Raw genomic sequence first — 24,206 nt, 5'->3', positions numbered from 1 at the left:
CAATAAGAGGGGGGGGGCATTTTTTTTTATTTATTTATTTGTGCATACAGAACTGGGGTGCAGGCCAGAGGCTCAGAGGTGGCGAGAGGCTTCACCAGAGACAGGCAAATCTTAGAAGTACGCTGCTGAGGGGAGCAGCGGGTGGGTCAGGAGAGGTCTGGCTCGCCATGTGGTCTCCTCCGGGGCAGGCGGGGATCAAGCTCATGCAGAAGTGGCTTTAGCTTCTTAGTGCAGTGCTTTACCTGCTGCGCCACCAGGGAGGGGCCCATGCCCACTGTCTTTACTGGTGAAAGTCCACTCGTGTTCTCCCTCTACTCTGCTTGCCCTCCTAGCATTTCTCACCTTCTGCCACTCCACAGATTTGACTAACTTACTTTGTTTATCTGCCTTCATCTAGTAGAACAAGGCCCCAGTGGCCTATTTTGCTCATTGCTTGCCCTCCAGTACGTGGAACAGTTCCCCTAATTGTGATGGTTCGATTTATGGTTTTTTGACTTAGTGATAATGTGAAAGCAATTTGCATTCACTAGAAAACATACATCAAGTCTTGAATTTTGATCTTTTCCTGGGCCAAATACATGTGGTGTGGCCCTTGCTCATGATGCTGGGCATAAAGGTAGCGGGGCCCCAGTAAGACCTGGGACCGTGCAGGAAATGACAACACAATAGTCAATAAAGGGCGTGAGCTGTTCCACACCTTATTATAAAATAAGCTTTGTGTTAGGTGACTTTGCCCAACTATAGGCTAGTGTTGTTCTGAGCATGTTGAGGGCTAGGGTAAGCTAAGGTATTTGATAGCTTAGATGTATTCAATGCATCTTTGACTTATGATGCTTTCAACTTAAATGCACTTATTAAACTCAAGGTTCAGAGTGAGAAGAGATAATAAACCCTTAATCTAGCAAGGTGAGTGTGGCTGATTTTGAACCAGCAACAATCTGAAGCATCCTAGTTGGTTACTAATTAATTGCTTGTCAGTTCCTTACTAGAACATTCTAGAGAGCAGGATATTGTTCTTCTGCAAGGTCTGGTTTTCTGTTGAATCTCCAATAACTGGAATAGTATACAGCAGGCACTCAGGGAAAACAGGTTGAAAACAATTGCTATCAATGAGTAGTTACATGACTCTCTGGCTGGGTGTCTTCTGTAAAGTGGAGTGGAAAATGCCTGCCTTAAGGCCTTGTTTGTAGGACTTAATGATAGACTGGACGTGGTAGTGCCTAGTACATACACAGTAGGTTTTTGATAAATATCATACACTCCTCTTTGGTTCTCAGTCCCATCCTGCCTGCATGTCCTCCTCCCTGTCCTGTGTCCTCTGGCCAGCAAGAAGATTGACACATGTTTAATCACACTGCCAATCACCACAACAGAGTTATAGACACACATCTGGATTTTTGCAGAACCCAGGTAGATCTGGGATCCCCAGAAGCCTCTTAAGGGAAAGCCTTCTGCTCCAGCTGCTCCAGCTGCTCCGGCTATGAATTCCTTTCAACTCCTCCTCCACATTCTCCTACCCACCCCACCCCCAAAATCTTCACTTGCCTTTCTCCTAGTACCTTCTTAGGAAGGAGAAGAGAATCTCATTCTCCCAAGGAAGAGAACAGAAACAAGGAAAGGCCCCTGAGAACCCAGAGATTGATGGTGTGCCCAGAAAGAGACACGGGGGTCTGGGCTTTACCATCCTGGGCCCTAAAGGGGGAAATGAAGAATCCACTGCCCTGAAAAAATCACAGCCCAATAATGGTGCCACTTTCTTCCAGGGGCAGCACATTTGGAAAGAACGTAGCAAACATTAGCAATTACTGAGTCCAGGGGAAGGACATTTGCATAGTCACTGTACTGGTATTGTCATTTTCTGGACCATCATGTTCATGGTGCTATTCTTGCAACTTCTCTCTAGGATTGAAGATTTTCAAAATATAAAAGCTGGGGGAAATAGAAACAGTGTCAGAGATACTAGTAACCCACTCAGTGACCATTCTTCCCTCCCCTCCCACACACACACATCATTTTTTAAACCTTTTTAAAAGGGCAGATTTATTAGGAAAAGGAGAAAGAAATAAGAGGTGTGTGCATAGTCACAGGCAGACAAGAGAGCTGATTTATGGAAACATACCCAGCTAGAGGACCACATTTTCCCAAGCTCCCTGCAGCTCAGGGAAGCTAACAAGAGATGTGCAGAAATTGTTGGCTTCTCAGAAAACTCTTTAAGCAAGAGACATACAAATCTTTTGCCCTACTCTCCTCTTCCCACTTTCTGCATAGATGTAATGGCTGGAGCTGCAGCAGCCACTTTGGACCATGAGTTGACTTTGAAGGTGAAATCCCCATACTAAGAACAGTAGAACAGGAAAATAGGAGTCTGGGTCAGTGATGACTGCAAAGTCCAACTGTGGACTGCCACTGCTGGATTCTTTAAGAAAAAACAAAACAACACACTTGCTTTAATTAAGCTTTTGTACAATAGCCAAGTGAACTTCCTCCTTGATTCAGAATTTAACCTGCTTTCTGTTTCCTCAACACTCTGGATGTTCTTTTCTTTCAAAACCCAGCTCAGGCCCTCCCTGGTGGCGCAAAGGGTTAGGACGCAGCACTGTAAGCTGGCTGCAGCCTCTTCAGTACAAGTTCGATCCCCAGGCCCGGAGGTGATCCACATGGCGCAGCAGATCTCTCCTGTCTCGCCTGCTGCTCCCATCAGCAGAGTACTTCATTGAGCTACCTGTTCTGCTCCCCACTCTGTCTCTAGAGAATCCTCTCACTGCCCCTGCACCTCTGGCCTGTACCCCAGTTCTGTATGCATAAATAAATAAATCTTTTTAAAAAAAGCTCAAATGTCACCTCTTCCTGGAAGATTTTCCCTGAATGTTCCTACCCCAAAATCCTCCTATGCTGTTCTTTTTTTCCCTAAAATTTTATTTATTTATGCATACAGAACTGGGGTACAGACGTGGTGAGAGGATTCAGCAGGCAGGTCAGGAGAGGTCTGCCAGACCATGTGGGTCACCTCCCTGCCATGTGGGCCCCCTCTCTTTGCAGTGAAACAGCTGCAGTGAGCTTCATGGTGCTGTGCTTTAACATGTTGTGCCACCAGGGAGGGTCCCTCCTATGCTGCTCTTAAGCACCCCAACAGCATACTTACTGCCAACCCAACGACTCTTCACTACTCATGCTTTGGCCTCTTTATCCAGTGGTTCTCTAATCCCTTTGGTTCCCTGCTACAACCATGTAGCTTCTTCCTCCTGTCGCAGTGCTATTCCTTCTTGGTCCTTCCCAGTTCCTCCGGTCACCACCATACATGAAGAATGCAATGTCTCAGGGTTTGGTCCTGACCCTCTTGTCTTTTCTCACTCCATTTTCCCCTAGGCAATCACACCTCACTGTAGCTTTAGCCACTACCTCTATGCTGATGACTTAAAATTTCAGTGGCCTACAGGGCTGTCTTGAACCTGAACAATTACTAGTTTCAGGAGTCTGGTGAGCCAAGTTGTTAAAGTCATTATTAAACATTAAATTATTAATTTATGATTCTATATATTAGATATTATACACTCAAAACATACCTTTCTTTCTTTTTTAAAGATTTATTTACTTATACTCATAGAACTGGGGTACAGGTCAGAGGTGAGGATTCACCAGAGACAGAGGGGGGAACAGAACAGGCAGATTGATGAAGTACACTGCTGAGGGGAGCAGTGGGTGGTCAGGAGAGGTCTGCTGTGCCATGTGGGTCACCCCCCTGGCCAGGGATCAAACTGTGCTGCAGTGGCTGTGATAACTTCATAGTGCTGCACCACATGGAGGGCCATACCTTTCTAATTATATTACTAATACCTAAGCCCCTGAGATTATTTTTATCTATCATATCTGTGTGATATGAATACTTTATAAGGGTTGCTTCTAGTCATCAGTTCTCAACTCTGCTCAGAGACATCACACAAACAGCTTGAAATCAACCACAGTGAGAGAACTTATAGCATGAGTATTGGCAACCTCTACAGATCAAGGTATTTCCCCACTTAGAGAGCCATATGTTGAAAGATTTCCCAGTTTGCCATTGACCAAATCTGTACCAGAAGCCAGCCTGCAGTGACTCCCTGGGCTCTGCTTACTAGATACGTCCTCCAGCTTGTCTACCAGGCTCCACCTTTCTTGTGCACCAAACAAGCTCAGTGTCATCTTTGCAATCCTGACCAACCCTCTCAATGCCTACTTCATTTGCAGCAAGACCATTCACCCTGCCAACTAAGCAAGAACCACCCCCAACACCCAATAAGTTACTTCCTAATGATTCCCAGGTCTTTCCATCTAGTCCTTTCCCAGCCTCGCCCCAGCTTCTGTTAGGCTCTGTTGCTCTTCCTGTACATTCTGCCCAGCCTCTTCACTGGTCTCTCTGCTTGTTCCCTTCCAAACCACCTCCATTTGTCCCATAAAATGCAAATCTGAGTCCTGGGGAGGGATCATGTGCAGCATGATGATTATAAAATATTTCAGTGACCTCTTAGTTCCTACAAAAGGAAGTAGAGACTGCCTTCACGTGGTTTATCTCTCCTGCCTCCCTCTCCATCCTTATTCATCACCTACTCTGACTTTTGGGGATTTGTGAGTCACAGAAATCACTTTTGCTTAACGTATGCAGACAAGGAATTTATTAACCAGTATCAGGCATCTTGGAAATTCTTTGAAAGGATGAAGAATCTTCCTTGGAGACCACACAGCCTGAAACAATGCTTCAAATAATACTGTGAGCAGGCCCAGGAACACTCTGCTATGTGGTTGCCAAGTATGAATGGCACGACCCTGTCCTCCCAGATGCTCCCCAAACCAACATTATTGCAGCCCATAGTCCCTGGCAGCACCTTCCATCACCACCACGACCACCTCACCAGAGCAGGCTCCATTCCCTGCTCCCTCTGACACTACCTTTGTGTTCAAAGCTCAGGAGTAGGGTGTCTCAGACTGAGGTCACACTTCCAGGTGGGAAGGAAGTCTGGGAAGGAGCTGCCAGCTCCTAGAGAGGGAGGTGGGGTCTGTCTCAAAAGACGGAGATCCCCCAAACGTAGGAAGGGAGCAAGTCCAGTGCTGAGAAGCCAACAATAATGACAGGCATCCCCAGGATAGTTTTTCAATTTATACAAGTAAAATACTATCCAAGATAAAACACAGGAATACCTCATTTTATTGTTCATTGCTTTATTGTGTTTCACAGATACCACATTTTTTACATATTAAAAGTTCATGGCCGGGCCCTCCCTGGTGGTGCAGCGGGTTAAAGCACAGCACTAAGAAGCTTAAGCCACTTCAGCATGAGTTTGATTCCTGCTGGCCCCGGAGGAGATCCACATGGCGTGGCAGACCTCTCCTGACCCGCCCGCTGCTCCCCTCAGCAGTGTACTTCCTCAATCTGCCTGTTCTGCTCCCCACTCTGTCTCTGGTGAATCCTCTCACCCTCCGCATCTCTGGCCTGTACCCCAGTTCTGTATGAATAAATAAATAAATCTTTAAAAAAAAAAAAAGTTCATGGCCACGCCACATCAAGCAAGTCTACAGGTGACATTCTTCTAACAGCATGTGTCCGCTTTGTATTTCTGTCACAGTTGGTAAGGTCTGTATGTTGTCTTTGGAAATACTACTGTTGCACATATAATAGACTACAGTGCAGGTTAAACATGTCTTTCACATGCCTGGGAAACCAGGAAATGCATGTGACTCCTTTATGGCGATCGGGGCTTTATTGTGGTGGTCTAGAACCTAAGTGAGATCTTCCTGAATTAAATGGCATAAGAAGGGGGCAATGAAATGTAAAAGCCTCTCTCCCTGAGTCCCACAGTTCCATTTGCTAGAGGTAAATACTGTTGAGGTTTTTTTTTTTTTTAATCCCTACAGATGTGTTTTGTGTATCACCAGCTATAAGCATTACCTGTATGCATTTGTATATAAGGAGTCTATATAATGTATATAGTATGTTAAGTATGTATGTGTATTTCCTATGTATCAAAATTGGCGGTCCACACTTCCCAGTTTGGCGTCTATTTCTCTCCCTGTAACACCGTCTCTTGACATCTCCTATGTCAGCATAAATGTGTCGAGCTTGTTCTTCCTAATGACAGCACAGTATTGCACTGAGGTAGACCACACTTAATTAACAAGCGGGTCCTCTACAGATGGACAGTTAGATTATTTTCAGCATGTTTGAGTTTTTGTTGTTGTTTTTGCTACAATAAACCATGCTGCAGTGAGCACCCTTGTGTACTCTTATGAGTAGAGGTGTGAGTGATAAATTCCTGGAAGAGGAGTTGCTGGCTCGCAGGAGCAGGCATTTATGTTTTGGAGAACATTGCCAAATTTCTTTCCAAAAAACACATGCCAATTTGCAGCTCCACCAGTGGCCTGCAAACAATTGTTTGCAGGCCCTGCACCATGTAGCTACAGGACATGCCCTCCCTTTGTGGCCTGCCATATACACCACATTTCCAGCCACAGTGCTTTTGCCCATGCAAACCCACGGCCAGAAATCCCCTTCCTCCTTGTCTGCCAGATGAGCTGCCCCATGAGGCCCAACTCAGATGTCACCTCCTCTGTACAGCCTTCCTTGATTCCCATTAAGCTGTCAGAGTCCCTTCCTCTGGGATCCTACAACTTCTTGGGCAGAATTCTGTCCTAGCACCATCTAAAAGCCCCCTCCGCGTGGCATTGTGGAGTCACTGGGGTCCCCACCCAAATCACTCAAAATAATGTTCTTCTCTCCCTCTCCCTTCCTTCCTGGCTTTCCAGCTGCACTACCTTGTGTTTGTTCCTAAGCACAGTCCTTTGCACTTGCATTACCCACTCTGGAGTTTGCCTTCATCCCACCTTTCCTGGGGTCAAACTTCCTACTCACCTCTTCACAGAGTACATGCCCAATTCATTATTTTCCGAACAGCCCTCAAATGGAAAGGATCTTGTTTGAATCAAGTGTTGACACGTTTATTTTATGTTCTGTGTCTCGTCTGTGTGTGTACACACACACACACACACACACACAGGAGTTATAACTCCCTGAAAGCAGGAGCCTTGTTTTCCTTTTCCACTGCCTGACACCTGTTTCAGTGTTCAATAAATGTTCGTCTAACTAACAATTCATATTTTACGGAAGTGAGAATTCAGAAAGAAGAGTCGCGTATCCCCCCAGGTACCCCTGAGATTCCATCCAGCTGAACTCCAAAGCAAACTGCAGTACTTCTTTCCTCCGGTAGCACGCCGCACTGTCGCCCCCGCCGATGAGGCTTTCGGGGGCCGGACGCGAGTCTGACGCTCGGGGTCCCCAGCGGCGCGGCGCTAAGCCGTGGGGGGAGGCTAGCGGGAACCGCGGAGCTGTCACCTCCCCGCCCCCTGTCAGTCAGGCCGAGGGGGCGGCGCGGCCGCCAGGGGGGGCGCTGAGCTCAGAGCTGCGGCGGCACTGGAGCCCGAGCGAGCGAGCGAGCGAGCTGGGAGCGGGGAGCAAAGCGCGAGCGGCGGCTGGCGACGCACCCAAGGCCCGGGCACTGCTAAGCCCCGGCTCAGGGCCGGCGCCGCGTCTGCTGTAGACTGACCAGCCACGGCCCGACCCCCTGACGGTCTCGAGTCCACCCGTGCCGGCGTAGCCGAACCCCAGCGTCCTCCCGCTGCAGCCGCAGCCGCAGCCGCAGCCCAACTCCATCCCTAGCCCGGGCCGCACATCCAGGTGAGGTGGCCGTGCCGCGGGGCTCCTGGCACGGGAAGTCTGCGGGAACTGAGTGAGGTGGGAAAGGGTTGGAGATGGAGAGCAAGATGGGGGGGCCCAGGGAAGGGGCCGGGGATGCAGAGGCTACTCTCGGAATGGGAAGAAAATGGAGAAGGGGCTCGAGGCGGAGAAGGGGAAGGGGCTGCAGAACGGAGAGCAGGCGAGGGCGCCGGTGGCGCGTGTCAGTGTGCGCCCTGGGGTTGTGCCTGCTGCTCTGTATCTGCAACAGCCGTGTGGACGTGCTCCCGCGCCCGAGTGTCCCAGAGTCCCCGCGCGTTTGATCGTCTGTGCGTCCTGTGTGTGCATGTGAGCGTCTCCGTGGAGCGTGTTTATGTGCTTGTCCGTGTGACGCTCGCGTGTGCACAGGCAGACCCCGGGGCTTCGCGCCGAGCAGGGCACTCTGGTTCCGCAGGGCTGCAGGTTGCAGGGCCCCGGATAACTGGGGTGGTGGCCCCTCCCGCGTCCCGGGGTTTCAAGGACGCCAGGACTCACCTCGGCCCTGTGGCCTCGCGCTGTGGAGCTGGGGCAGCGGGAGTGGGATCTGGCCCAGAAGGGCACTGCGGTCTCAAGATCGAGGGGAGGGGGCACCCTGTCCCTCTGGAAGGGATGGGGTGGGGGTGCGAGACCAGTCCACCGGTGCCGTGTGTTCGCCCTCCCCAGGCCGCCAGGATGGACGTGTTCATGAAGGGCCTATCCATGGCCAAGGAGGGCGTCGTGGCCGCCGCGGAGAAAACCAAGCAGGGGGTCACCGAGGCCGCAGAGAAGACCAAGGAGGGTGTCCTCTACGTCGGTGGGCGATAGATGGGGTTTCCAGGGGTGCTGGGGCTTCCTAGTCCCTAGGGTGGGGGAACCCTCCCCAGGGGTCCTCAGAGGGAGGGAGGCTGAGTCAGGGCAGGAGAATATGAGTCAGCAGATGGGGCCAGGTCAGCAGGTGTCACTGGGAGAAAGCCAGGGAAGCCTGGGTCAGCTATGAGGCTGAAAGGAGGGCTGAGGTGGTGGGGTGGGAAGAGTGGGGTTTAGCTAGAAACCCCGGAGCAAGACAGTGACCTCAGCAGATGGACACTTTTTCTTATACTCATTATTAACTAGTGTTGAGTCTTAAGTCCACCTCTCTAGTACTGTGTGAAATGTCATAGGGAGCATCATCTAATTGCCAGCCCCTTCCAGGAATCAAGCAAACTGGGGCTCCCAAAAGTTTTAACTACCTTGCCCAAGGTCACATAGCTGGTAGAACTGAGGCTGGAGTTGGAGCCAATCTTTTGGACTCCCATCCCTCGCCTTGATGCTAATGCCCCCAACTCCTGCCTTACTTGAACTCCCTCCCAGCCCTTCTCTCCCACTGCTGCTTCCATCTCTCAGGCACTCCCCAGGATTCCAGCTTCCCAAAGCCTATGGTTACACCATCTCCATCCTTCCTCTTGCAGCTGCCAGCTGGTATCAGGAAAAAGGTCATGCAGTTGACATCTCTCACCCTAAGTGTGAACGGAGAGGGAGCTTACAGAGTCATTTGCAGAAAGGGAAGAAAAGCCCCCAGAACTTACATGTATTCAACCCTTCTGGTAACTCTGGGCTCTAGTGTGTGAGGGTTAGAACTGTTCGCTCTGCAGGCTGCAAAGCTGCAGATTTGGAATTGTAGTTACTTCGCTTAACTATGTGCAGGGAACAGAGGCACCTTCTCTCTTGATGGTGAAACAGAGCATCCCAATAACACATTTGCCATTAGTGGCTGGGTTGGGGGGGGGCACTTTGATAGAGCAGTCAAAAAGGGTGGCATTTGAGCTATGCCTGGAAGAATAGGGAGCCAAGTAGTTGTGGGGAGGGGGGGCAGAAAAGGTAGGTGCAAAGGCACTGGAATGGACTGAAGGAGACCCGGCTGGAGAGCAGAGGATGGGAAGCAGTGGTGGAGATGAAATCAGAAAGGTGGGAAGGGCCCAGTGCAACACAGAGAGCCTCTGGGCGAGGGCATAGCATGATAATTTAAGTGAGGCACAGAGGCTATCTGACTTAGCTTAGAAAGGCCCCCCAAGGAGGTAATGGGCCACAAAGTGAGGATGCCTGGAGCTGAGACAGAGGTGCTGGAGATGAGTGAAGGCCGGAGCCCACCCCTTCTGGACCCAAGTTCTGGCCTCCTCCTGCCTCTTTCCCAGCCCTTTCGCTCTCCGTGGCTCTCTGCTAACAGACTCTGCTCCTCTCCTGCTCCTTAGATTGGCACCTCATCCTCTGCTAGGATCCCTCGGTGGCTCCCCATTCTCACATGTTGACTCCTCAGCTCACTATAACCTAGCAGTCAGTGCCCTTCCTTGCTCTGCCTCATTCTACATTTCCACCTTTGTTTCCCACAAAGACTTACGTGATGTACTTCGTGCCCACCCTGAAAGCACACCTTCTTGTGTGTGCCTACATGGTTTCGTGTGCCGGAAATACCCTCCCTTGTCCCTCTCTTGCCTGGGCCAATGCCCCTTCCATGGTCACATAACCCTGGAGCCTGAAAATCCCCACAATTAGAGTCCTAGGCACCGAATATGCTTTTCTCTTATCTCCACCAGTGAGCCATTGCCTTGGGGCCCAGCATACCACAGGTGCCAACAAATGTTCATGGGAGAATTGAATGGGTGCACCTCAGCCAGCTCCCCTGTTTGAATCCAGTTAATGTGGCCCTGGAAATCCCATCTTCCCATGCCAATCTCTACCCCAGACTAGCCTCAGCCTTCCCAGACACCCATTTCTGGGTCTCTCAGCTATTCTTCAGTATTCAAATGCTCCAGATGGGAGACTCCCTACTCCCCCGAGGGACCCTGAGCCCCTCCTCAGGTCAGTCCCCCTTGCTTTTTCCAGCAGTCCCACATTTTGATGTGACCAAGTCAGTGGCCTCTGGGAAGGCCAGCCAATATGGGTGACCTGCATATTACCCCAGGCCAATCCTGCACCTAAGACCCAGCCCACTTCAAACCAAGGGAGGATCTACACCCCTATTAGAAGAGAATCTTTAGAAGAAAAGGAGTGGAGGATGGTGGAATGAGGGTGCCAGGAGAATCTTTCCAAAAACACAGACTTTTGCCGCCACCCCTACCTGCTCCCACTGGGCTTCCTACAGTAGCAGCTGGAATTTTGGAGTTAGGTGTGAATTTGAATGGCATTTCAGCCACTTACCAGTTGTAAGACACTAACAGAGCTTCTCTTTCCATCTGTGAAACAGTAGCCACCTCTCGGGCTGGGGAAAGGATCAAATGAAATGGTGCAAGTGGGGTGCTTGAACAGCACCCACAGAGGTGCCGGTGTGGGAAGACCCATAGAGGGGTGGGAGCAGATATCCTATCAGCTTAGGTGGTGGGAGAGAACCGGATGTCCTGAGGAAGCAGGCAGGGAGACATGGGGGGGAGGGTGTGAGTGGTGATGAGCAAGGTCCATGGGATTCTGAGGACCAGGAGGCAGCAGTGGGCCCTGGAGGGTTGCTGCTGGCTGGGCCTCTGCTGCTTTGTTACCACCTCACTTGCTGGAGTCTCTGTGCCCTCAACTCTTGTGTTCCCTCTGCCTGCAGGAAGCAAGACCCGAGAGGGCGTGGTACAAGGAGTGGCCTCAGGTACCAGCCCAGCCCTGCCACAGTCCCCTTTCACTCTTAAGGCCTGTCATCTGGTCAGGATTGAGGGTGGGGGGAGGAGTGAAAGTGGACACCCAAAAGTTGCCTGTGGGGGGAAGGGTAGGTAGAAAGGGTCTACCAGGAAAGTAGACCCTTGGGCAGCACTAGGGAGAGAGGCCTCTATATATCCTTCACTCTCACCCCCGCCCCTCCCCTAACCCTCTCTGTGCTCCAGTGGCTGAGAAAACCAAGGAGCAGGCCTCCCATCTGGGAGGCGCCGTGTTCTCCGGGGCTGGAAACATTGCAGCAGCTACAGGCTTGGTGAAGAAGGAAGAATTCCCCACTGATCTCAAGGTGAGCAATCACCCTATCGTGCTCATACACCGATGGCCAGGACCCCCATACACCTAGCACTAGGCTCCCGGGTCCCCCCACCATCCCAGGATGCAAGTTACCTTGCCTAACATTCCGCAGCCTTAGCGCAAAAGGAGTCTGACTGAGAGAGTGGCACACCCTGTGAGTGTGTCCCAGACCAGACCTGGCGACATGTGTGTGAGTCACCAATTATCCTTCAGTTCATTCAACAAGTATCTGTGCCAGGAGGAAGCGTTCTGGGATTAATGCAGTAAATCAATCCCCCCGTTCATGTTGTCAATGCTAGAGTGAGAGCTGATAGTCAAGAAAAGGCCCCACTAAGCATGATTTAGATGGTGAGAAGTGCTCTGAGGAATAGCCAAAGGTGATGGGATAGAGAATCAAGTTTCCTTCGCTGGTAGGACTTCTCTGAAGAGGTGACATCTGAGCTGACATGCCAGGATGAGGCAAGCCATGTGTGAAGTATATTTCGGGCATTAGAAAGAGCAAGTGCAAAGGCCCTGAGGCAGACATGAGCAGGTGTGAGCCACGGGGAGCCATGCAGTGTGCGTCACGGGTTGTATAAGCAAGTCCCTTGGGAAAGTGGAGGTGGCTAACCATGTGTGCATGAAAACAGACACCTCCACTAGGACATATGTAGGGGAAGAGCTTGAGCTCTGGAGCCCCACAGAGCTGGATTTGAATCCCAGCTCCTTTATTTCCTGACTGTGACTCTGAGCCCATTCTTTTCCTGCACAACAGGAACTGGACATGATAGACCTTCTCAGAAGATTAGAGATAGTATAGCCGAGGTTATCAAAACCTAAGTGACTCAGAGTCACCATGAGGCCAGGTTAAAGTACAGCCTCTTGGCCCCATCCCTGGAATTTGAGATTCAGTGGGGCCAGAGAATCGGTATTTCCAGCAGTCGCCCAGGTGGTGCTGATGTTGCAGGTCCAAGAACTGCGCTTGGCGGACACGGACATAACGAGCCTGGCTGGCATCATGCAGCAAGTGCTCAGTGGCAGGTGACCCGTGATTACGCAAGCGGTCTGTGTCAGCCTGGTGGTCCGGGAGCCCACTGGTGTGCTCAGAAGTGTGCCTCCACGACAGGACATGCTGGGGGCTGTAGACCCGCAGCGTTCGCTCTGTGGGGTGATCCTTGTCTGCCCATGTACAAGTGCAGGGCTTCGTAGCTGGGGACAGGGCTGTTGTTCAGCATTTGGTCTGCGAGGTCAGTTCCCACTGAGTGTCTCCAGCAGATATTGGGCCCCCACACGCAGCCCACCCTCTACTCAGACATCTTGCAGTTAGTTTCTTCCCCTCTCAGAAGTCTGAGGCCTGACTTTGGAGTTTCTGGAATTTACTAGCTGTCTGGTTTCCAGTTTCACATCAAGCTGTTCCCAGTGATCACGCTCATCCATTGACCTCTAGGCACCTCTAGGCAGACACTATTCTAGATGTTTTACATGGAGTGACTAACTCATTGAATCTTGACCACATCCCTATGAAGAAGGCACCACAACTAGCCCATTTTACAGATGAAGGAACAGAGGCTCAGAGTAGTAAAGTAGTAAGTCCAAGAACCCAGTTCCTGCAGACTCAACTATTTGTGGTTGAGAGCTCAGGCCCATAGCAAGAGAGTTGCATGGTGCCTACACGGGGTCAGGCCCTGCGCTGGGAGCTTGAGGTTTAGAGAGAGGCAGCTGTGGGCCTTCTCTGTCAGTGCCAAGGCTGTCTGCCATGGGCCTTTCCACAGAACCGTTCTCCCAGGCCACCTTCCTTCTACCTGCATTTGTTGGCACTTCAGGTTTCTTCTCTCAAGGGAGCTCAAGATCATTGATTTATAATCCAAACAACAAGTCACTGGGTGTGGGGAGCCATTCCAGCCCTGGGTGTGCCTTTCATTTCTGGTGTGTCTACCTGCCAACCTGCCTACGTACATTATCACGGGACCGTCCCCACACCCCTACAAAGCAGAAAGTACTGTCAAAGGCAGCTATTGGAAGGGAAGCACCAACTGCTGTGAGTGGCCAGCCTGGGATGTTTCTTAAGCAAACATTTTCATGAATTACAACGTACACTCAGAAAGCACCACAGGAATCCATGAAATCCTCCAAGAGAAATCCTCCATGGAACCAGACCCAATACCAACCCTTAAGAAACCCACCCTAGCCCACTTCCTGTCCCTATGTCCAGGCCCAGATAAGAGAGAAATAGGTGTGGGGTCTGGTTGTATAATTTAAGGGGACTCATTCTGGGGTCTCATGGCATGGCCCTTTCATCTCGGTGCTGCCTCCCCCTTCCAAGGGTCACTGCTTCCTGAATCTGCCACCACCAATGCTTTAAGTGGTTTTTAAGGCAATATAAACATTATCATCAGATACACACTCTCCCATTCCTGGCTTCTTCCACTCGATAGGAAGTGCGAGATTTGCACTGTTGGCCTTCCGTTTGCACTGTTGTGCTATGTCCATCCTGTGGTCACCAGGACAAACGCCTCTAGCCTACTCTTGTTGGATGCTGGAATTTGTTCCAAACATTATGCCTGACCTGGGATTTTTAACACTTTCTTTCCTGAGTTCTGGCCATACCTGGGTGACTTTGGAAAAGTAGCATTTCCCACCTCCTGGGTTTTGGTGTGCACTGGGGGAAATGAGCTGTAAACTCACATACCTAGACAGGTAACATGACGGCCCTGAAGCTGCCCGGATGGACTGGGGCAATGAGAGCATAAATCAGCAGTCTCAGTGACAGTTCTCCAGAGTCCCAGGATCCTTATCTGCCCAGTGGTTTCTTGTGGAAGTGGGGAAGGTGGTATGCCCCCTGCCTGCAGTTTCTCCCAGGCATCCGTGTGTGTGCCACCCCACATGTGGCCTTCTGCAGCCATACATGGACCCCAGGTGACTGTGTGTGCAGCCAGCCCAGTCCCATGTTTGTGCACAAACTCCCCTGCAGGTGCCTGGCCATGTGCCCTACAGCCCCCCACTTGTATGTTTGCTGGGTTGCACCCGCCTGGGCAGCAGATGCTCTGGGGGGAGGGGAGCGTCTTAGCTCACACATCCAAGCAACACTATGAGCTGTTGCTTCCAGCTTATCTTAAAATAGCAACAGCTGAAGAAACCAGGCCACACAGGGCCCTGGGGGAGGGACGGGTGGAAGGTGGCAGGGGAATGGCTCAGAGCCCCTGTCCAACCCTGTCCCTGTGCCTCCATCTCCCTGCAGCCCAGAAGAGCCTCAGGGCTGTCTCTGGGGTCCACCTGCCCCACACAAAGCCCGACACAAAGGGAAAAGGGAAGGATAAATGGGTGACGGAGTGCCATCTACCTTTCCACCCCATGTAGTCCAAATCACGGAAATGCAGGCAGCTGCCAGGTGCTGCAGAGAGGGAGTATAGAAAGCCCCGCCCCCCTCCACCCCCAGATTCAAGCTGTGATGGGATGGGGGGGATTTTACATCTTCATCCTACTCCAAGTCACTTCAAATAAACAATTTAATTAAAAATTCCAGTTGCACTGCCAACGAAGCCTAGTTTTTCTCCAGCCAAAAGCTCCCTAAGATAAGAATTTGGGGACATCCCCAGTTTCCCTCACTGGCCCTGTCCCTTCTCTGTCCATAGCCAGAGGAAGTGGCCCAAGAAGCTGCTGAGGAGCCGCTGATCGAGCCCATGATGGAGCCAGAAGGGGAGAGCTATGAGGAACCACCCCAGGTGAGGGTCCTTAGGGCTGGGTGGGGTTTTGGGCTTCCCAGAAGATTGCTGCCATCTGGGGTGGGAGTTCCCAATAAGATCAGGCTGGACCAGGTTCCCCTTACTACAACTCAGGCCCCAGGAACTGGCAGTTGGGAGAGAAGACAGATAGGGCTATCCCCAGAGACCCCTGCCCATGGGGAGGGGCATGCACTTTCCTTCCCTGAGGGGGTGGAGGATCAGGAGGATCAGGCCAGAGCCTGACCACTTGGTTTCCAACCCCATCCTCTTTTGCTCTTCTCCACTCCACCCCCACCCTATCCCTCTTATGCAGGAGGAGTATCAGGAGTATGAGCCAGAGGCGTAAGGGCCCAGGATGCCCCCCCCCACCAGCAGCACAACCCCTCCCCTGTCCCCCAACCTACCCCGCCAGAGCCAGGGCTGTCCTACTCTTCCCCACAAATACGAGATCTTCCTTCGCCCAAGGAACCCCCTTGGGGCTTGTGTTAGTGTCTGTCCATCTGTCTGTCCTTACCCTAGTACAACCCTGGGGCTTGAGCAGGGCAGGGGCTGCAGCCAAAGCTGGGAGTCTCGCCCTACCTCTGTTGCCCGCTCCCTGCCCCATCCGGTCCAGTGTCTGCGAGGATGTAGCATGTTTTACGTGTTTTTAAACGAAGATCGGAAAGCAACGGCTCTCCATACCCACCCCGGATGGAGGCTCTCCGACGGGTCCCCGTGCAGCCCCAGAGCTCCCCACCCCATTCCCATATCAATCCCAAGAATCTTTTTTTTTTTTAAACCAAAACCAGGAGCCAGGCTGTGCCATGTCCCCTCCCCCAGCCTGCCCTGTTCTAGCGCGGGCCTTATGTGTCGTGATTGTGGCATGGAGAGTTCCCACCCCCCGTGTGAGCGTGTCCAGGGTGGGCGGGACCGGCCGCCCCCCCGCGTGTCCATGAATAAAGCCAATCTGTCTGTAGCTGGCGCCGCAGGGGTAGGGTGGTGCTGGGTGTCCAGCGGGCTTCCTATGAGCTTCCAGGCCCAGTCTGTCCTTCTTTGGGGCCTAGACCACTCCATCCCAGTGCAAGACTAACCACCTGGGGTCTCAGCTTCTCCAGTCTCCTTCTCCCTACCCCACCCCGCCACCCCACACCGGGGTATGACCTGGGTGGGACAAGGGGGTGGGATAAGGGGTGCCCTCCCAAACAGACAAGCAGTTGGCGCGAGCCCGGAAGGTGGCGCCACCTGCTGGACTGTAAAGCGCCTGCTGGGGCGCTGGGGTTTGGTGTTCCCCTCTCCCTGGCCTGTAACAGAGAAGCCCCGCGCCACAATAATGCAGAGTAAATAGGCTCAAAATTCACACGCGACGCAAGTGCGCGTGGCTGCACACGCGTGGATTTGCGAGCATGTCTGATGGTCACGAACGCCAGCCCGGCATAAGCCCGGTACACGCACCCGTGCAGACCTGCGTGCCGCACACTGGCGACACCTGTAGACTCGCGCGCGCCGCGGAGAAGCCCGGGGAAAGCAACAGCGCAGGCACTGAACGACGCTGTTAGTGCAGGCAGCTTTCTTCTCCCACCCCAGAACATTTTCACACACACCCCCTACGCACACACACACCCCTACGCACACCTTCCCGACGTAGAAAAACCCATCCAAGGGGAGAAGTGGGCCACTGCACGGGAAGGCGGCAAAGGTCGCGCAAGCAGCGCACCACCCTCCCGGAAAGGCGCTCGAAGGTCTGCCCCGAGGGTCCGCATTAATCTGTGCAGTCAGCCGGGGGCCTCGGCGGATCGCGAGAGGCGCTAGAGGGCCCCCAACACCGCCTGGAAGTGGGGAACGGGGGCGGAGACGCCGCGCCTCTGCGCTTCTTCACAGAGGCCCCGCCTCGGCCAGGCGCAGGAGCTGCTGGTATTCGCGCAGAAGGTCCAGCTCGGCGCCGACACCACGCCCCCAGCGCTGCGGCGCTCCGGCCCCCTTTGCCGCATCGCCCCTCTAATTTCTTAGGCCCCGCTGCCCCGCCCCCCCGTTGCGGAAACCCCGCTTTGCTTTGCCGCAGGAGTCCCTCCAACCTCGCCAGTGCGAACTCCACCCCTTCTCTGCTTCAGCCCGACCTCCTTTCCGACACAAACCCAGTTTCGCCCTCCAACCCGGAGGCTGGAAGGAGCTTGCTCCCTACCGTCTACACCCGAGTGCTAGCGCCTCCTCCTTCCGGAGTCGCTACAGGTCGAAGGGCCCCGAACGCAGAGGGACGTGGTCCCCTGGGGTCACCTCACCCTGCGGTGTAGGAACTTTTATTTCCCGGAGTAGGAGACAGCCGGCACACGCGTGTATAGGGAGAAAAAAAGATGTATTTTCTCTGACTCAATGTACGAATGCGCAGGGTCTTCAGATCCTTGTGGCTGAATTAAGACTCTACAACCCACGGGGTTCGGGGAATTGCATATTCGTGGCCCTCGGGTCGAATTTCGCCGATAGATGTTTAATTTTGCCAGGACGAGGTTCAATTTTTTTTTTTTTTTTCACTGAGGCCAGTTGGCGACAGTCCCCTTCCCTCCCCATTGTATTCCAGCTGTCCACGTTACTCACTTTCATGCACTGCTTGGCCACTAAAGAATTTGAGTTTGTCACCACCTGATCCCCGGTTTTAGATACTCAGAACTGGTTTACCATCTGGTGGGCGAGGAGGTTTATTCTTCCTTCCTGTGTGCCACGCCACACGCCTGGTTTTCTGCTCAGAGACCAATGTTCTCATCTGCGATGGACCACTTTAAATGCATTTGAGGCACAGGTCCAGAAGCGTCAGCAGAAGCTGCCAGCCCTGAGTCAGAAGGCCGGCTGGCCTGGTGCTGGGGCGAGAACACACAGCCCAGAGGGCCCTCCCTGGGACCCGACCCAGCCATCCAGCCGCTCCTCAAGTGCCCAGGATGTCCCAGGCACCAGACTCTCTCCATGGATTTCACTTCCATGCTTCCTTGTTTCTGGCCCCAATCTGTGGATGAGAGGCTGGAAATCAGAAAGGCAATTACCTGCCCAAAGCATATGGCTGGGAAGTGGCCATTAAGCCACATGCATCCCTGAACCCAGCTCCTTTAGAATTTTCCAAAAGGGACTTGCTCAAAGGGGAGACAACAACAACAACAAAAAAGCCAACAGTAGGAAATGCTAGGGGCAGCAGATTGGTGCTAACAGAACTTGTGCAACTTCACGACTTTGCAAGTGAGATGGGGGTGCATGCCGTGTGTGCCCTCTTACTATGTTAGTATCTGTTCATGGGTGTTTCCCACATGTTTTCAACACATCCTCTGGTGGGGAACTCACATCCCATGGATCAACAAATACTTGGAACAAGATACATTTGAGTTTTATGAACATAAAACAGTGATGTGACTGAGAGGAGATGATGGCCAGCATTAAATCAGGGTGACCAGGTCAGGCATCTGGAGAGACCAGGCTGGAGCTGAAATTTGAAAGAAGAGCAAGTGTCAGGGAAGATATAGGGAGGTATAGGGATATAGCGAGATATAGGGAGAGCAATAGAGCAAGCCAGAAAACAAGGGTTGCAGAAGAACACCCCACGTCTGCCTCAGGGGTGTAGTCTGAGGCTGAGCCTGGCCCATGGGCCCAGCCCCACCCGTTCTTGCTCACAACTTTCCTTCGTCCTTGATCTCTCCCACCTGGACGGTGCTCAGCTCTACTTGCTGAAGTGTGTCCCTCCACCAAAGGTGAAGCTGTCCCCCAACGTACCCAGCTGTGCACACACAGACCCCTCCCCACACAGTCAGCACTCTGGCTGGCTAGCCTGGGCCAGCTGTCTCCCCGATGAAGGGCTGGGGGCTGCCCCTCTGCCCACACCATCTGCTGGCTCCCGCCCTGCCTCCCTACCCCACCTCCCTACCCCACCTCCCTGGCAATGTGGCTCCACAGCTTTCTCTGGAACTTTATTTTTGTTTTCTCCTTTCCCTATTTATAGCTCTCTCCCCTCTGAGCCATCCCTGCATCCATCCTGTTGCCTAGAAACCAGCTCTGGGCTGAGGGTGGGGGAAGGCCAGGCCAGCCCAGGCAAGGGAAGGAAGAGCAGTCACCCACTCCCCGTCTCAACACCACCCCCAGGCTCCCAGAAGCCCACCCTACCCTCTCCCCAGCACTCAAGTGTGTTTTTTAAAAGATAAAGTAAAATGTATGAAAAACAACAGGCTTCGGAGAGCCTTCCCAGCTTCTAAAGGGCATGATGCACATGATTCCCCTCAGGCCTCTGTAGCCTACCCTGCAGGAGGCCTGCACCCAGTTTTTCAGATGAGGACTCTGAGACTCATGAAGCAAAAGCACAAATACTTGCATAATCCATTCATTGTGGTAGGGTGAAGGGAAACATTTTTGTCATTACCCTGTCACACCCCACCCAACAACCTTGTCTCTACAGAGCCCTCCACCGTGCCAGGCCGACCTGCCCTTTTGATACCCCATCAATAGTGCTACTGTGGCTCCATGTCCCTGGAGGGCCACCATGCCTTCACCAAAAACTTCCACACTCTCCGCTCCCCGTGCTCCCCACTCCAGGCCCCCCAGGCCTAACAACATCTTAACTCCAGCCCTCGAGCAGATAGTTGAGCTAGGTTCCCCCGCCTGTCATTTCAACAGTGTGGCCTTGGATAATTCACATAACCTCTCTGAGTCTAGGTTTCTTCAAATCAAGAGTAAGGGTGCTGACTTCCATCCCACAGGACTAGTAAGAATTACATGTGATAATGATAAGAAAGTGCTTTAAAAGCTGTAGATTACCATAGCTTGTGAGTGATCAATTGGAAGAGTTAATGTTATCAGGTCAAGAGTGGGGCAGGGGGCCACAGCAAGTCCTGGGTTCACAGAGGGAGCCCCTGTCCCATCTCTGCAGAGGTCCCCTTTGCCTGGTGGAATGAGGGGCATTGCCTGAGAGCACCTACAGACACCAAGGACTAGAGTCCCCCTCGAACACCCCATCACCTCACTGCCCTTGCTCCCTGTGACCCTCCCCAAGGCCCACTTCTGCTTCAAAACAGGCTTTCTGGGAAGAATGAGGGAAAGGGCTGCCAAGGAGCAGCTGGGCCGTGATTCAGCCTGAGTCACCCTTCCAAATCCCAGGGCCGCCCCCAGCTGGACCAGGGCCTGCAGCTGCTAGGGAGAGGGACACGTGGAGATGAGGGAGGGGACATGTGGACAACAGGCTGTGCTCAGATGTGCCCAGGCCAGGGGCCCTCATGGACCGCAGGGACGTGCTCTGAGGGGCAGAGAGTTGTACACATGAAGAGATCAGGTGGAGACAGTGACCCCTCTGCAACCTGAGCTTACTGAGGAACCAGGTGTTCGTGTGGTGCATGCATGTGTGAGTGAGTGTGTGTGTTCGTATGTGCTCACACATGCAAGAGGTGTTGTTCTGAGCGCACGAACAAAGGCTCATGATATAATCGTGGGGGCTGGTGTTTGCTGCCCAATTTTGTCACTTTCTACCTATGTGACCCTGACAAAGTTACTTAACCTCACTGAACTTCTTTTTCCTCATGTATGAAATAAGAACAATAATAACATCCATTTTGGAAGGTTTTCCTTAAGGATGAAATGCAGTAAGATTATGTCACAAACCACTTGGGCAACCAGTAAATGATGTGCCCCCTTTCTTATTACTTTCCGGAGTACATCAGATTATAGGTTGCATGCGTGGGAATGAATACAAATCTGAATATTAGTATTCAGGGGTGTATCTGCATAAGTCTCAGGGGTAGGGGAGGGTCTAGGTGAGTGTTTCTTGAAGGAGTAAGTGAATATTTGCTATGTGTGCATCTCTGAAACCAACTCAAGAACTTTCCAGATAGTTGGGTTTATATGGCACTTCTTCCCACCCACCCCTCCCCTATCTCTCTCTCTCTCTTTCTCTCGCTCTCTCTCTCTCTCTCTCACGCACACATATACACACACACACCACCTTCCCTGGAGTCAGTGATTTGCTGGAATTTAGCAAAGACTCAGACACGTGTCGAAGCAAAGGGCCCAGGAGTTGTGATGCTGGGAATCTCAGTCCTTCTCAAAATTAGTTAGGCTCAATTAAGCTGAATTGTGCGTAACTGACTAGACCTCCAGGGTGGGTGTTTCTGGGTGTGAAGGGGAATTGGGTGGAATTGAATGGACAAGAATATGGGAGATAGCACCAAATTTATGTGTGTGCATGGAGCATACATGTGTACGTGTGTGCAGGGGTGGTGTTGGGGGGTGGCTGCTGTCTCTGCTCTAGTACAGTCTGCTTGTCTCCATGGTTCCTGTTGCCACACACGCTTGCTTTTCAGAAAGTCACTGGGATTGTTTATTCCACCCCCAGCCTGGGCACCAGCCAAAGAGCTGCAGGCACTTGTTTATCTTCTGGTGTGTACGAGTGTGTATGGTTCCCTAGTGGTGGACCAGCCTGAGGTGTGCCTGCACACACATTCACACGGATGAGACTGAGCCCCAGGTGATCCACAACCTGGACCCAGGCAAACATTCCCACCTGGGGCAAAGATGATTCCCCCCAGCAGCATCAGGCAGACACCCCATGTATTTAGCAATCTTCAAAGCTCCAGGAAAGTGTGAGTGCCAGTTGCCCTGGCTGCATCCTCTGTTGCACCCCCACCCTTGGAGCTAACTACTGCACAGTCATTGGCCAGGCCTGGATTGCTGCCAGCCCCTAAAGAACTGATGAACTAGAGTGGGGAGGCACTTTCCTAAGGAAAATGAAGGTGCTGTGGCCAGAAAAGTGTGCACAGTGCCAGGTTTGCTGCTACTCTTGTGTCCACCAGAGTGCTACATTATGCCAGATGTGTGGTGTGGTCTATTGTTTGTCCCTGTATCCTCCTTGGCACTCAGGCCTAACCATTGCCTCTGAAGAGAGTGACACTCAGAGAGACCTTCATCAAGGCCACAAGGCGAGTAGCAAAGTCAGGATCTCAACCACACTGACTGGCTCCATGCCCTCTCTAAGCTCCTGTTCTGCTTTAGTGAATGTTAAGTACTTTTAAGCATGTTTTAATAATGAACAATCCCCTATGGAATGAGTGGCTGAGTGTGGGCAAAGGGCACAGAAGGGGAAAGGCCCTTACCATGCCCACATTGAAGATCCAATCAGAGCCTGACTATGACCCCTAAGATGCCCTTTCTATTCCTACAGCAGCCATACCTGGTTTTATCAAAGAACTGTTCTCAGTCTGCAGAACCCACTTTGCTGAGTACACTGTGAGCCAGAACTGTCTAAGAATTAATGCGCAGCTCACTGGTTAACTCTTCACCAATATCTGCCAGGTTCTAGGCTGTAAATACACCAACCCCTTGTCCTTGGCCAAGGGGAATCCTGAGATGTGTGCTTGCCCCATTTCCCATGATTTCCCTCAGGACTAAGCTTCACTCACTCACTGGGTTGTCTGGCTTGATAAACACCTCTTATTGGATGCCTCCTGCTCCTGGATCACCTTCCCACTCTCCTGCTGGTGTTCCTGCAACCGTGGAGCCACATTCTCTTGTCTTCATCACAGGGTGTGTGAGCTGCCCCAGGGCACTGGGTCCCATCCTCTCCTTCCACCCTGAGTATCTAGGCCCAGTCATTTTACTCTCCCTTCCTGGAATCTTCACCTTTCTCCCAATACTGTCTCTCTCCCATCATGATATAAATGCCTCCAAGGCATTGAAGTTTCCAAAGAGGAGACATCTTAACCTCCTGTCCCCATGGAGAAACTATTTTGTCTCCCCAAAACCAAACTTGTTGTGAGAATTGTCCATTTCTCTCACTATCTTACTCCCATTTATTCATCAATATCCAGCCCCCAAGTAAGGACTTTCATCAAATTTCCATTACCTTCTTTTCAAGCCCAGAGACTATCTTTCTGGTTATATCTTATTTCCTACTGTGGTTAATTTCCCCATCCTTCTGGAACATTCTCTCACTTGCCTTCAGAGATATCACACTCTTCTGGTTTCTCAGGCACTGTTTCACATTCTTCTTTATAACCTCCTTTTCCCAGCTTGTCTCTTAATGTTGGTGTTCCTCAAGTGGACCTGGGGCCCTGTCTCACCCAATATAGTCTATAGTTCCCCACCATGTAGCAACAACTCATATTTCCTCCCACCATGTACCAACCATGGGGCAAAGATGTACCAACCCCACCATGTACCAACAACTCATATTTCCCATCACCAGCTCCCAGTATTGGCCACTCCAGAGTTCACTTTTGGACTCAGATGTCTCTGCATGGTTGTCCTATAAGTCCCTTCTTTCCCCAGACTCATCAGGTATCTGCCCTTCTCCAACAGGCTAACTAAGGCAGAAACTCAGAGATGTAGCAGAAGCTTCTCATCCCTCACACCTACATCCATCCCATGACCAAAGCCTGTTGATTTTTACCCCTAAATACATATTAAATCTGGCTCATCCCAACAAAGGCTCTCATGGCTGTGGAATATCTCATCTAAACAGCTGCCATAGCCTCCTCACTCATGCCACAGTCCCTCTCCAGCTTTACCCTGCACAGGGGGCTTTTTATTTCTTCAGTTTCTTATTAACTTTCTTCCATCGTTGTTGTGGTTTTTTTTTTTTTACATTATTGGATTTCTCCCCTCAGGGGTGGTCTCCATAAAACCCCACCACCACATCACCTGTGAACCATCACCATGGCCCCTTGTGCTCTTTCCTCCTGTTTGACCCCCGTCCCTCCCCCTCCCTTACTTTATTCCTCAGATCTATAGTTGCCTACAAGTGTTGTCATTTTTGTATCCTTTATTCGGTCTCCCTACATTCCTCCTATAAGTGATATCATCCATTTTTTTTTCCTTCTGAATTATTTCACTGA

At 51.7% G+C, this 24,206-nt stretch overlaps 1 protein-coding gene across 1 annotated transcript; it reads left to right on the top strand.

The window, feature by feature from the left end:
* Positions 1-7,432: 7,432 nt before the first annotated feature.
* Positions 7,433-16,336, top strand: SNCB (synuclein, beta). The gene is made up of 6 exons (XM_004679251.2): positions 7,433-7,702; positions 8,402-8,531; positions 11,280-11,321; positions 11,554-11,672; positions 15,292-15,381; positions 15,695-16,336. The coding sequence occupies exons 2-6, from the start codon at positions 8,411-8,413 to the stop codon at positions 15,725-15,727; spliced, it is 405 nt and encodes a 134-aa protein (XP_004679308.1). The 5' UTR covers positions 7,433-7,702; positions 8,402-8,410; the 3' UTR covers positions 15,728-16,336.
* Positions 16,337-24,206: the final 7,870 nt, after the last annotated feature.

Source organism: Condylura cristata, unplaced genomic scaffold, assembly GCF_000260355.1.
Source record: "Condylura cristata isolate star-nosed mole 26May11 unplaced genomic scaffold, ConCri1.0 scaffold00008, whole genome shotgun sequence".
Classification (NCBI taxonomy): Eukaryota; Metazoa; Chordata; class Mammalia; order Eulipotyphla; family Talpidae; genus Condylura; species Condylura cristata.
The sequence above is the reverse complement of the archived record's forward strand: the minus strand, read 5'-3'. Positions and strand labels throughout refer to the sequence as shown.

Excerpts from the sequence above, each read along its gene's own strand:
- SNCB (XM_004679251.2), top strand. The coding sequence starts at position 8,411 with ATGGACGTGTTCATGAAGGGCCTATCCATGGCCAAGGAGGGCGTCGTG. Across the intron at positions 11,322-11,553 it reads GGTACAAGGAGTGGCCTCAG|TGGCTGAGAAAACCAAGGAG; the intron begins GTACCAGCCCAG and ends TCTGTGCTCCAG. Across the intron at positions 15,382-15,694 it reads GCTATGAGGAACCACCCCAG|GAGGAGTATCAGGAGTATGA; the intron begins GTGAGGGTCCTT and ends CCTCTTATGCAG.